This window comes from Oncorhynchus mykiss, chromosome 18 (genome assembly GCF_057628025.1).
Source record: "Oncorhynchus mykiss isolate SJ-2025 chromosome 18, ASM5762802v1, whole genome shotgun sequence".
Classification (NCBI taxonomy): domain Eukaryota; kingdom Metazoa; phylum Chordata; class Actinopteri; order Salmoniformes; family Salmonidae; genus Oncorhynchus; species Oncorhynchus mykiss.
Genome location: NC_143039.1, coordinates 37,998,226 through 38,010,950, shown reverse-complemented (window position 1 = coordinate 38,010,950; position 12,725 = coordinate 37,998,226). Strand labels below are relative to the sequence as shown.

The 12,725-nt window shown below is 41.8% G+C and overlaps 1 protein-coding gene across 1 annotated transcript in view; it reads left to right on the top strand.

Annotated features, from left to right (window-relative positions):
* Positions 1–411: 411 nt before the first annotated feature.
* The window catches only part of LOC110495979 (NALCN channel auxiliary factor 1-like), an 81,259-nt gene continuing 68,945 nt past the window's right edge, over positions 412–12,725 (top strand). Inside the window, exon 1 of the mRNA XM_021571549.3 lies at positions 412–1,701. Within this exon, the coding sequence (XP_021427224.2) occupies positions 997–1,701 (705 nt within the window). The 5' untranslated portion in view covers positions 412–996. The remainder of the gene's footprint in view (positions 1,702–12,725) is intronic.

The following is a 12,725-nucleotide window of genomic DNA, read 5'->3' as shown; positions in this document are numbered from 1 at the left end:
ATGCACCTGATGAACATGTCAGGCATAGCAAATGAAAGGAGTGTGGGTATGTTTCTTTCTTTTGACCTTGATGGAAGTATTCACATGGCCATAATTCAGTAATAATTCCAAAATAATGCATGCATGCTATACATACAGAACACACATCAACCCCTATGGGTCAGATCAGACTAAGTGTATTTTTTTTGTATTCAACTCCACTAGTGGGGGAACCCTTACAGAAATGAAATCATTCCCGGGTTTCAGGATCATGGACAGCTATCACTCGAACGCTATGGCTGCGTTTTGTGACTGATGCTAAATATTTCATATTCAATTTTGTCATCTGTTAGGCTACTTGTCGAGTCCACATTATTTCCTATCATCTGTTTTAGCTTTCAGAGTAGCTGGATGGCAACTGATGCTGCACCTTCTGAAAACAGACCCTCCAGGTGCGTCAGAATGGAACGGTCGCAGCTCTAAAGATGTCGCGCACGATACAAAAAAGTGTTTCAAGAAGAACATGATGATGGCAACTAACCCAGGACCAAGATGACAGTGGACATCAAAATACAACTTCTCAGGCATTTTGCCGCCTAGCAGACACGGAAGCGAAAATCACTGGGCTGACATAGAACCCAGCCTTCATCCGAGAGCCACGACCGGCGGATTCAAGTCGAACGTAAATGCAGGTTGCCGTAAAACGGGTCCACGCAAAGGACCAGTGCTAAGCGCAGGCTAGAGGAGAGGAGGGGGAAGCGAGACATGTTGCTACAGAAAACTAGCATCTTCATCGGAGAGCCATGGAGAACGCGGCCCCATCAAATCACGGTTTAATCTCCTCCAACATATTACTTGAATGTGAATTACAGATAATCGCGGTGGTAAACCAGCAGCACTACCTACGACCCAACATTTAAGAGGTGAAAAACGCAAATTAGACCCCAAGTCAATGAATGTTGCGGCAGAGAATCCCCCACGGTGGTGTCGGCCGGTGAAGAAGCGCGTTCCCAAAATATGACCTGGGGTGCTTGGACGTGTCTGCAGCAAGAAGACGGCTTCAAAATCTGGCTAGAACCCCGCGAGAACGAAAAGCCATTCGCCGACTCAGAGAGGGCCCAGAGATGGCGACTGTCCTTGGCTTCACTCTTGTTTCTAACCATTCTGCTCTCTGATCACTTATGGTTCTGCGCCGAGGCGAAATTGACAAGGACCCGTGATAAGTTTGCATTGACGGACATGGGAGTTTACCCGTCTGCAAACCCCATCCCATCATCCAGCCTCCATTTAGCACACAGCAGCCTCAGAGAAAACGAATATGCTATTTTTATAGGGAATTCTACCAAATCTTTGTGGCGACTTGAAACTTGCCACCACGATAGTTTATCTAAAAACTGCTTTACTTTTGATGACGCCGATCATTTGTGCAAGGACCTTTCGGAAAAAGAACGGACCCGGACAGTAAATATAAGTGATTTGTACCTTTCATTTTGTAATTCTTATTCTCTTTTGGATTTGTTTTACGGGTCTACGAGTCCGGACAATTTGAACTGCAGTTTTGACGTGCTTATTGATGGCGATGTGGCGAGGTGCAGCCTGTGCGTCCAGGCGTACCAGCGCTACGACCAACACGCCCTGGAGAAATATGAGGAATTTGAGCTTATGACTCAGAAATATGAAACGGATGCATATTCAGTGAGAACATGCATGGATGAATGCAAGGTAGGCTGACGGGAATCAACCCCAATCTGTTGATTTTTGCTAAATAGATACAGTTTGGTCCCATACAGTCGTCAATCGTCATGGTAACGGATGGCAGATTCAAGGAGATCCTCTGCTCTCTTATCAGAAGGTTCAAGCAGGATGAGAAGCATATGGCCTTGTACTCTAAGGTCTTTCATGTGTGTGCCTTTGGTTGCTTTTCCACCAATTGAGGAGTTTTAAATCGGTTGTGGAATGGAGAAAGGGCCAGGCCTTTAGGTGTCATAACTTTGCTTCCACAGGCTTGACAATATCACCAGAAGTAGGCTATTATTTCCAAGCAAATATCAGCCATCTTTACATGTTAATTCTTTCTGTAAATTATGATATTTTATTTTAGTGCTAGGCTAGTATGTGACAAAGACTACAGTAGCTGCTACTATTTTCCTATTCCTATTGTGGTGCGCATGCGGTGTAGCGGCCACTCGGTGCCAGGTGTTCCGCCATGGCCACCCCACTCCACATTGAGTACATTTCAACAACGTTATTAGGGCACCGGTGGCTTCCATGCCTAATCCGCTGGAATGGGCTTCCCCCGTCTCATTTGGCACTGCTTGCTCGTTATTCGCCCGCTGTAGCCCAGGGCAGCATTTTTTTCAGTCGTAAACTCGACAATGGCGTTGACACAGAATTACGACAGCTGCTCTCTTTTTATCACATAATTTCCACCTCAAATATGATCATGTGGCCTGGAGGAAGCTTCGACCCTGTAGTTTTGTTTTACACTACACCGACTGGTTGGTGAAGAGCCATTAAAAAAGAGGCCTATGTTCCAGTGTGCCCTTGCCATCTCTATTCGGCAATCGTATGCAACATTCACGAGTAGCCTGCTTGGAAAATATAGTTTATTCTGCATTCAGGGTTTTTGGTGTCAGATATCCTGTGCTCTTATAGGTTCAGTATAGAATTGTTGTATATTTTCTATTTGATTCTTTAAAATCCGCCACTATGGACTCGGATGAGAGCTGTCCATGGTTCTGAAATCAATCTATAGAAAACCGCAGCTCCAAGCGAATGGCAGCCATGCAGTCAGTATTCATAAACCAGTTAGTGAAAACAAACAATAAACAAACAAAACATGGTATGAGGTCGAGTTGCTCCTAGACACGATCTTCAGTCAATTTTGCATTTCTCCAACTAATGGTTAAGGCTAGGATTGGGGCACCACCTGAAGTGCTCAATGAACACAGGTGTTTGTAAACCCTACACGAGTCATGATAATAGTGTGTGTGTGTGTGGTGCTGAAAGACAGCTCCCAGCCTCCCACCAATAGGCCAGGAATCACTGTGGTGAGGATGCAGTAATAGCCACACAATTTTTTCACAATTTTGTCAGGATACTTTTGGCAGGATGCTTTCATCCATGTGGAGCTTATTGTGGTTCGATAATGATGAGATAACAAAACAAAAACATTGGCCTACATGCTCATATTTGTTTGATAATTCTCAAGGGATATCTCCATCACTACGAAAGATTTGTTTTCTGTCTTATCAGTATTTTCAGTTGATTTGTTAATTTTTTCTTTTGACTTTCATCCTCTATTTCTGTCTATCTGTCTCATCCTCTCCTCCAGTACTCCCTCCATCCCTGGTTTTGACAGGCAGATGATGGATGTTGAGGGCATCACTGTAAACCCCAAAGCATGTTTTACTCAAATACGTCTATTAAGTTGTACTCAAAGTCAATGAAAAGTCATTATTACTTAAAATGTTAATGTGGCACTGACTCGAAACTAAATGAGAAGTCCCACCAACATTTTTTTTAAAGATACAGAATGATAACAAACTAACAAACTAACTTTTTTTCCCAGCATGTTGATTTTATATAATTGTTTTTAATATCTGTGTTTTGGCATGTACATTGAGTGATTGATTGATTCAATGTTATGCTACACAAAATACTTTTTGTAAACGAATCCAATTATTTAATTTTAGCCTTCGCAGTCATTATGAATGCAGGTTGCGGGTGAATACAAATCTCAACTGTTGGATAGCCTAATGCAGGCTAGATTCCAATAGGAATTATCAAAGCCAGCATAATGGCATTTACAATTAGTGTTTCAATATTCTAGTAATTTTCCCAGGTTTTCCAGAAATCCTGGTTGGAAGATTACTGGAAAAAATGTTTGAGAAAGTTTGGGAAATTTTGCAACCCTACTTGCAGGCCTGATGTGGCCTGTAAAACTATGAGTTTCAGGCCACTGTATAACGCCTTTCGGTATATGTAATGGTTAAATTATAATGATAATATTCACCTAGGAACTCAGTTGGGGAAGGACTGAAAATGTATGAATTCAACAACCATCTCTCAGTCATTAACAAATACAGTCATCGGTGGTAACTATACAATTCAATCGAAAAGATAAGGCACACTGGGAAATCATTGGAGGCGTGGCTTAGTGGGGGCAGTCAACTAATAATATACCTTACAAACAAAAATGCATTTGTATTACTCACATGAAGGTAGTACTGCTCACTTCAGCTATTTAAGTTTCTTAACTTATTTTTAGGTAGTCGGTTTACTCAAAATGTTTGAGTAGCCAGAACTTCTCCGGTTTTAAAGTGTTGGATGTGTTGTTATTAACTTTGCAATACAGCGGGCTCCAAAATTACTGGCACACCTGACTTGCAATGCACAAACAATACTTAAAAAACATAAACAATATCATTATAGAGATAATCAAAAAAATACCAGCACGTGAGAAATACTGTACTTTATTAATGTTTTAATGGAACCCACCAACATTTTTTAAAAAAAATTAAAAATCAATGTCCTCCAAATCAAGGTTTCACAATGAACATCTGAACAATGAACAAATATAACAAATTAAACCAGGAATTAAATTCCACTTATTTAAGTTTATCTAAGTCTTAAGGAACTATATTGAGCCATTACATTCTGTTTCACTAGGGTTTAAAAACGCATGAAATATCCCTTTGTCATCCAACACCATGAAGAAAACAAAAGAACTGGCAGTTCAAAATAGACAGATGGTCATAGACCTTCATAAATCTGGTAATGGCTACAAGAAGATCCACAAACGATTGAATATACCACTGAGCACCGTCAGGGCAATTAATAGAAAATTCTAATGATATGGAACAGTTGAAAACCTCACGTGTAGAAGAAGATGCAAATGCATTTTGCTCCCAGGATAGGGAGGACACAGACGCAAGTGCTTGGAGTTTGCCAAACGTTATTTAAATTATGACTGGAAGAAGGTGCTCTGGTCAGAGGAGACCAAAATTGAATGTTTTGGTCGGATACAGCATCAGCATGTTTGCCGTCGAAACAGAGATGCATACAAGGAGAGGCACCTCTTACCCAGGGTGAAATATGGTGGTGGGTCAGTGATGTTTTGGGGCTGTTTTAATTCCAGAGGTCCAGGGGCACTGGTTAAGATTGATGGCATAATGAATTCCACCAAGTGTCAGGCAATTTTGGCTGACAATCTGGTTGCTTCTGCCAGAAGGCTGGGACTTGGACATAGGTGGACTTTCCAACAAGACAATGACCCGAAACATACCTCAAGATCCACACAGAAATGGTTCTGTGACAACAAAGTCAATGTTCTGGCATGGCCATCTCAGTCGCCGGACCTCAATCCAATCGAAAACCTGTGGGCTGAGTTGAAGAGGACAGTTGATAAGAGCAAACCCAAGAATGTGAAGGATCTTGAAAGGATCTGCATAGAGGAATGGTCCAAAATCCCTCCAAATGTGTTCCTTAACCTGGTCAAACATTACAAGAAAAGACTCTATGCTGTTATCCTTGCCAGAGGTGGTTACACTAAGTAAAAAACGAGGAGTGCCAATAATCATGAAACCTTGATTTTGGTGAAATGTATTTTGTATTAAATAATTGTATGATTTTGGTTGGTTGGTTCCATTGAAACATTAATAAAGTACAGTATTTCTCACATGTTGGTATTTTGAGTTTATCTCTATAATTATATTGTTTATATTTTTTAAAGTATTGTTTGTGCATTGCCAGTAACTTTGCATCCCAAATGGCACCCTATTCCCTAAATCAATCAATCAATCAATCAAAATGCATTTATAAAGCCCGTTTTACATCAGCCGATGTCACGAATCAAAATCAAATCAAATCAAATTGATTCATATAGCCCTTCGTACATCAGCTGATATCTCAAAGTGCTGTACAGAAACCCAGCCTAAAACCCCAAACAGCAAGCAATGAAGGTGTAGAAGCACGGTGGCTAGGAACAACTCCCTAGAAAGGCCAAAACCTAGGAAGAAACCAAGAGAGGAACCAGGCTATGTGGGGTGGCCAGTCCTCTTCTGGCTGTGCCGGGTGGAGATTATAACAGAACATGGCCAAGATGTTCAAATGTTCATAAATGACCAGCATGGTCGAATAATAATAAGGCAGAACAGTTGAAACTGGAGCAGCAGCACGGTCAGGTGGACTGAGTAATATTATTACAAAGTACAAAGCCCTCAAAAGTAGTGCACTAAATAGGGAATAGGGCGATTTGTGTGTTGTTTCTCTCTTTAACTACATGCTTTTGCCATCGAGTCACTATGTTAGCCTGGCCCTATATCGGTTTGTGCTGACTTGCCAACTCCTATCGTCAATGTTTGGTGTGACAGTGAGAATAGGAGTTGACAAGATAGCGCAAACAGATCTGGGACCAGGCTAGAGTGGCAATGCGTCACAATATAGTGTGCCTGATGTAGTGCGTTCGGTTGGCCAAATAACTTCTGTCACAAGGTCAGGTTCACAGAGAGGTCACACTTCAGTTATATGGAAACATCTGGACATAGATACTTGTGGTCCTGTGTGGCTCAGTTGGTAGAGCATGGCACTTGTGGGTGTGTCTGTGTGTGTGTTTAAGTGGGGTCTGGTGGCACTTTACATTGGTAGATGGGCCCCTAGTAATGGCTGGAACGGAATTAATGGAATGGTGTTAGCCATTACTATGAGCCGTCCTTCCCTCACCACAAGTGAGTGAGTGATCCCTCTGCCCCCCCCACACACTTTCTAAATGTAATCCGTTACATTTACAGTGCCTTGCGAAAGTATTCGGCACCCTTGAACTTTGCGACCTTTTGCCACATTTCAGGCTTCAAACATAAAGATATAAAACTGTATTTTTTTGTGAAGAATCAACAACAAGTGGGACACAATCATGAAGTGGAACGACATTTATTGGATATTTCAAACTTTTGTAACAAATCAAAAACTGAAAAATTGGGCGTGCAAAATTATTCAGCCCCCTTAAGTTAATACTTTGTAGCGCCACCTTTTGCTGCGATTACAGCTGTAAGTCGCTTGGGGTATGTCTCTATCAGTTTTGCACATCGAGAGACTGAAATTTTTTCCCATTCCTCCTTGCAAAACAGCTCGAGCTCAGTGAGGTTGGATGGAGAGCATTTGTGAACAGCAGTTTTCAGTTCTTTCCACAGATTCTCGATTGGATTCAGGTCTGGACTTTGACTTGGCCATTCTAACACCTGGACATGTTTATTTTTGAACCATTCCATTGTAGATTTTGCTTTATGTTTTGGATCATTGTCTTGTTGGAAGACAAATCTCCGTCCCAGTCTCAGGTCTTTTGCAGACTCCATCAGGTTTTCTTCCAGAATGGTCCTGTATTTGGCTCCATCCATCTTCCCATAAATTTTAACCATCTTCCCTGTCCCTGCTGAAGAAAAGCAGGCCCAAACCATGATGCTGCCACCACCATGTTTGACAGTGGGGATGGTGTGTTCAGAGTGTGAGCTGTGTTGCTTTTACGCCAAACATAACGTTTTGCATTGTTGCCAAAAAGTTCAATTTTGGTTTCATCTGACCAGAGCACCTTCTTCCACATGTTTGGTGTGTCTCCCAGGTGGCTTGTGGCAAACTTTAAACTACACTTTTTATGGATATCTTTAAGAAATGGCTTTCTTCTTGCCACCCTTCCATAAAGGCCAGATTTGTGCAATATACGACTGATTGTTGTCCTATGGACAGAGTCTCCCACCTCAGCTGTAGATCTCTGCAGTTCATCCAGAGTGATCATGGGCCTCTTGGCTGCGTCTCTGATCAATCTTCTCCTTGTATGAGCTGAAAGTTTAGAGGGACGGCCAGGTCTTGGTAGATTTGCAGTGGTCTGATACTCCTTCCATTTCAATATTATCGCTTGCTGAGTGGCCTTTCAGGTTATGTCGATATAGGACTCGTTTTACTGTGGATATAGATAGTTTTGTACCCATTTCCTCCAGCATCCTTTGCTATATATATAGTGTGTATATATATATATATATATATATATCTTTTTTTTATCAGAATGAATTTGATTGAGCAATTTAAGCCTTACATTTATTCCATAGGCTTGCACCCGCACTATGCAGCTGTTGAAAGAGCACATTTTTCACTGGCTGTCCACTGGTTTCAAAAACAATGAATGATAGGCAGGTTAAACTTCTTGAATTCAACCATTATTAGGTTCAAATACACATTTCGTTTTGTGAACAGCCATTCACAACAACCACAATCCGTGAGGCACAGATAGATAAATGAGAGAGCAGCAGTGTGATTCACATCAATGCGTTTTGTAGATATCAATAATAAGTGATATCCATATTGCCGTAGACAACACTCTGCTGTCATCCTTACCTCCAAGCATTTATTCAAGATGGATAATCATTGGATGCCGACAGTAGTCGCACCATTGGAAGACATAGCTTTGACTGTAGCCTACAAAAGCCTGTTCCTGCTCTTTTCTCGCCATCCATCAAACACATTTGGTTTGTCATCATAGCGGTCTCTGACTTGTGGTCAGACTCGCTCAGCTGGAACAAACTTGCGCCTTTTTTCAATGCTGATTTGAATGTAATTGAGAAAACAGAGAAGTGTCAAATATTTTTTTTCCGGAAACATCCTTTCTGAATTTAAAACTAATCTTCGAAGTAATTAACTAGTTTTTCAAAAGTATCTGTAATCTGATTACAATATTTTTGCTGTTAACATTAACCCAGCAAAGGAATGTGTGTGTGTGTGCGCGTGTGTTGATTGAGCGGGACAGAACTGGTGCTGAGAGGTGAAGGGTGACGTGAAACTTTCTCGTTCATTCAAACACACACATACAAATGCTCTCTCGCACGCACGCACACGCTCGCTCGCTCACTCACTCACGGGTAGGTTGTTTAGCAACTGAAGCGGTGTGCTCAACCGTGGAGCAAAACAGGCAGGGTTGGTTAAGAATCAAAGGATTGTTGACAACATGTAAACTATATTTCTCCCCCAAATATTTATTGAAAACATAAATACCTTTGCACAATAAGCAGTTGTTGTCTCTCAAATACATTTTTACAATTGTTGGTTAGCTAGCTAGCTTAAGTTTAATCACTATCGGGAAATTATGGTCTTTAGTACCACTTTGTAGGAGGTTTTTTTTATACTGCAAAGAAACTGTGGTGGAGGGTTTATGAGTGGCATTTCTGCATGTCAAATGTCTGTTTTTGTGTGTGTCTATATACTGTTTGTTTATTAATAACACTTTCACACTTACCATCTCAATTTGAAAGTCTATGCCGACGCCGTGGTTTATTGTCTACAATAAATATTTCATAATGACCTTGTTAGTGTCAGGATTACAGAAACATACTAAGATCAAAACCTATGCTGTGTTTTAGCATCTACACCAATTCTACTGTTGCGTTTTTTTCAGACCAGGTGTGATCTTAGGTCTATGGCCCTGTACACACTCAAGTTTTACCACTGATCTACAACTCATTTGACACAAAGGTTGTGATACAACAGATATTTCTGTGATACAATGGAGAGTTTGTCTGCACAAAAATATTTATAGAACTATTGGAGGTGTCTTCACAATGCTTGTGTAAATAGTTTTGTGCAGAGAAGATCTTCGTTGTATCATAACCATTTGGTCAAATGTGTTGTACATCAGTTGTACAACTTGAGTGTGAACGGGGCCTATAAGAGTCAGTAGGCAACTTGACCTCACAGTTTCACTTTGGGATTTGATGTAACGTCGATTTTTGACCCATTAATTCTGCGTGGTTACAGGGTTAAAATGTCACGGTTTTCTTCCTGGGAAGGAGAGGCGGACCAAAACGCAGCGTGGTTATAGTTCATGGTTCTTTAATAAGAAAACTCAAACATGAACAAACTACAAAACAATAAAAGTGAAAACCGAAACATCTGGTGCAGTAAACACAAAGACAGGAAACAATCACCCACAAAATACCCAAAGAATATGGCTGCCTAAATATGGTTCCCAATCAGAGACAACAATAAACACCTGCCTCTGATTGAGAACCAATCTAGGCAACCATAGACTTATCTAGACACCTAAACTGAACACAACCCCATAAATCTACAAAAACCCCTAGACAAGACAAAAACACATAAATCACCCATATCACACCCTGGCCTAACCAAAATAATAAAGAAAACAAAGATAACTAAGGCCAGGGCGTGACATAAAACAGAAACAACTCAAAGGGTTAAGTTTAGGTATTAATTCCAAATGGTTAAGGTTAGGGCTATGGTTTGGGGAAAGCATCAAATTAAATAAAAAATACATATAGTATCATCAAGTGCTCTCCCTGCTTGCTAGACAATTGTGAACTGCCATGGCGCAGTGGTTTATGGAGCATCATCTGGCTCTGTGAGTTTGAGCCCAGTGCTGTGCCATAATGTCTTTGTTTTTATGGTTTGCGCCGAGGACGGCGTATATCGAAGTCCTCAGGATAGAAATTGACGTGTGTTTCTAGTGACCAGCCTGTAATAGGAGCCATATAGCTACAGTTAGGTTCCCAGGGCTGAGGGCTGGCTCCTGAATCGACTGGCCACTAATTGAGTCAGCATGTCAGCACTGCTACAGGTCACCGTGACTCTGGGCTTCCCCCTCCCTCTCTCCCCCTCGCTGCCGTGGGAGTTTGACCTTGTAACCTAGGAAATATTGATTTTAAATCCCCAAGGGTCTCTCTCTCTCCCCCCTCCTTCTCTCGTTCTGTTTCTCGACCTGACCGCTAAAATTCTCTCCACTAGTGAGAGTGGGTGAGAGATTGAAACCTAATGATACCTTTACAGAATTCACCTCACCTCACTGTGTGTGTGTGCACGTGGGTACACCTTCCCAGAATCTCCTCTCCAGTGTGTGTGCTCTGTTGTGTGTGTGATCCCAAACCTAACCCCATCCTTAGGAAATTGAATGACATAGTCTAAGATTCATTGTCTTGTTCTATATCCCTAAGCGTGGTAATCTCAATGAAGGGAGCCTGGCGATGGAACAGCATTGTGGCTGTGTGTGTGTCTCCTAGGATGTTAAGGCTCTCCTCTCCTCTCCTCTCCTCTCCTCTCCTCTCCTCTCCTCTCCTCTCCTCTCCTCTCCTCTCCTCTCCTCTCCTCTGTGTGTGTGTGTTGTGCTATACTACGTGCTGTGGGTACACCCTGCCAGACACCCTTGACAGGGGCCTGGCAGCTCCCCATTCATCACTCACCCACACCGTGGTGGGCGCCATCACTCGCTCCCTCCCTCATTTCCTCCCCCCATCCCTGAATGAGATACAGCCCCATTCAATCACAGCAACAGTATGTTTATTTTTCTAAACGAGCGAGGAAAGAGGGAGAGAGAGACGGTATGTTTCTGTGTATGTGTGTGTAAAGAGAGGGAAAGGCAGGGAGAGAGAAAGAATGAGGGAGCGAGGGAAAAATATAGATTATGAATGTGTTTGTGTGTGAGATATATTATTATATTATAGAGGAGAGAAAAAATAGTCTGTGTGTTTGGGGGAGAGAGAGAGAGAGACAGAACAACAGCCACAGGAAACTGTGATGAATTGAGAGGGAAACTCAGGAGGAGGAGGAGTAGAAGGACTTGACAGGTGTCTCCCTCGAGGGGGGCGACTTAGTGAAAGGCAATGAATGATGTCTCAAGATATGTGTGTGTGTGTGTGTGTGTGTGTGGTTGTGTAGGATTACAACAGGAAATAAATGTGACTAAAGGAAGTTATGTATTGGGTAGTAGTATCTTCATTGTCAGTGTGGTGTACTGTATAAGGTACAGTGGCTTTGGAAAGTATTCAGACCCCTTGAATTTTTCCACATTTTGTTACGTTACAGCCTTATTCTAAAATGGATCAAATCCCAAAAGGATTCTTAACAGCTTGTACCCCCAAGCCATTAAGACTCCTGAACATCTAATCAAATGGCTACCCAGACTATTTGCATTGCCCCCTTTATTTTACACTGCTGCTACTGTCTGTCTATGTATAGTCACTTTAACTCTACCTACATGTACATATTACCTCAATTACCTGGACTAACCGGTGCTCCCGCACATTGACTCTGTACCGGTACCCCCTGTATATAGCCTTGCTATTGTGATTTTACTGCTGCTCTTTAATTACTTGTTCCTTTTATTTAAAAAATTGTATTTAACACTTATTTTTCTTAGAACTGCATTGTTGGTTAAGGGCTTGTAAGTAAGCATTTCACTGTAAGGTGACTGTTGTATTAGGCGCATGTGACAAATAAAATTAGAATTGATTTGATTTGATATTTAGCCCCTTTGTTATGAGACTCGAAATTGTGCTCAAGTGCATCCTCTTTCCATTGATCATCCTTGAGATGTTTCAACAACATGATTGGAGTCCACCTGTAGTTAATTCAATAGATTGGACAAGATTTGGAAAGGCACACACCTGTCTACATAAGGTCCCACAGTTGACAGTGCATGTTAGAGCAAAAACCAAGTCATAAGGTCGAAGGAATTGAGCTTAGAGCACCGAGACAGGATTGTGTTGAGGCACAGATCTGGGGAAGGGTACCAAAACATTTCTGCAGCATTGAAGGTCCCCAAGAACACAGTGGCCTTCATCACTCTTAAATGGAAGAAGTTTGGAAAGAGCTGGCTGACTGGCCAATCTGAGAAATCGGGGGAGAAGGGCCTTGGTCAGCGAGGTGACCAAGAACGTGATGGTCGCTCTGACAGAGCTCTAGAGTTCCTC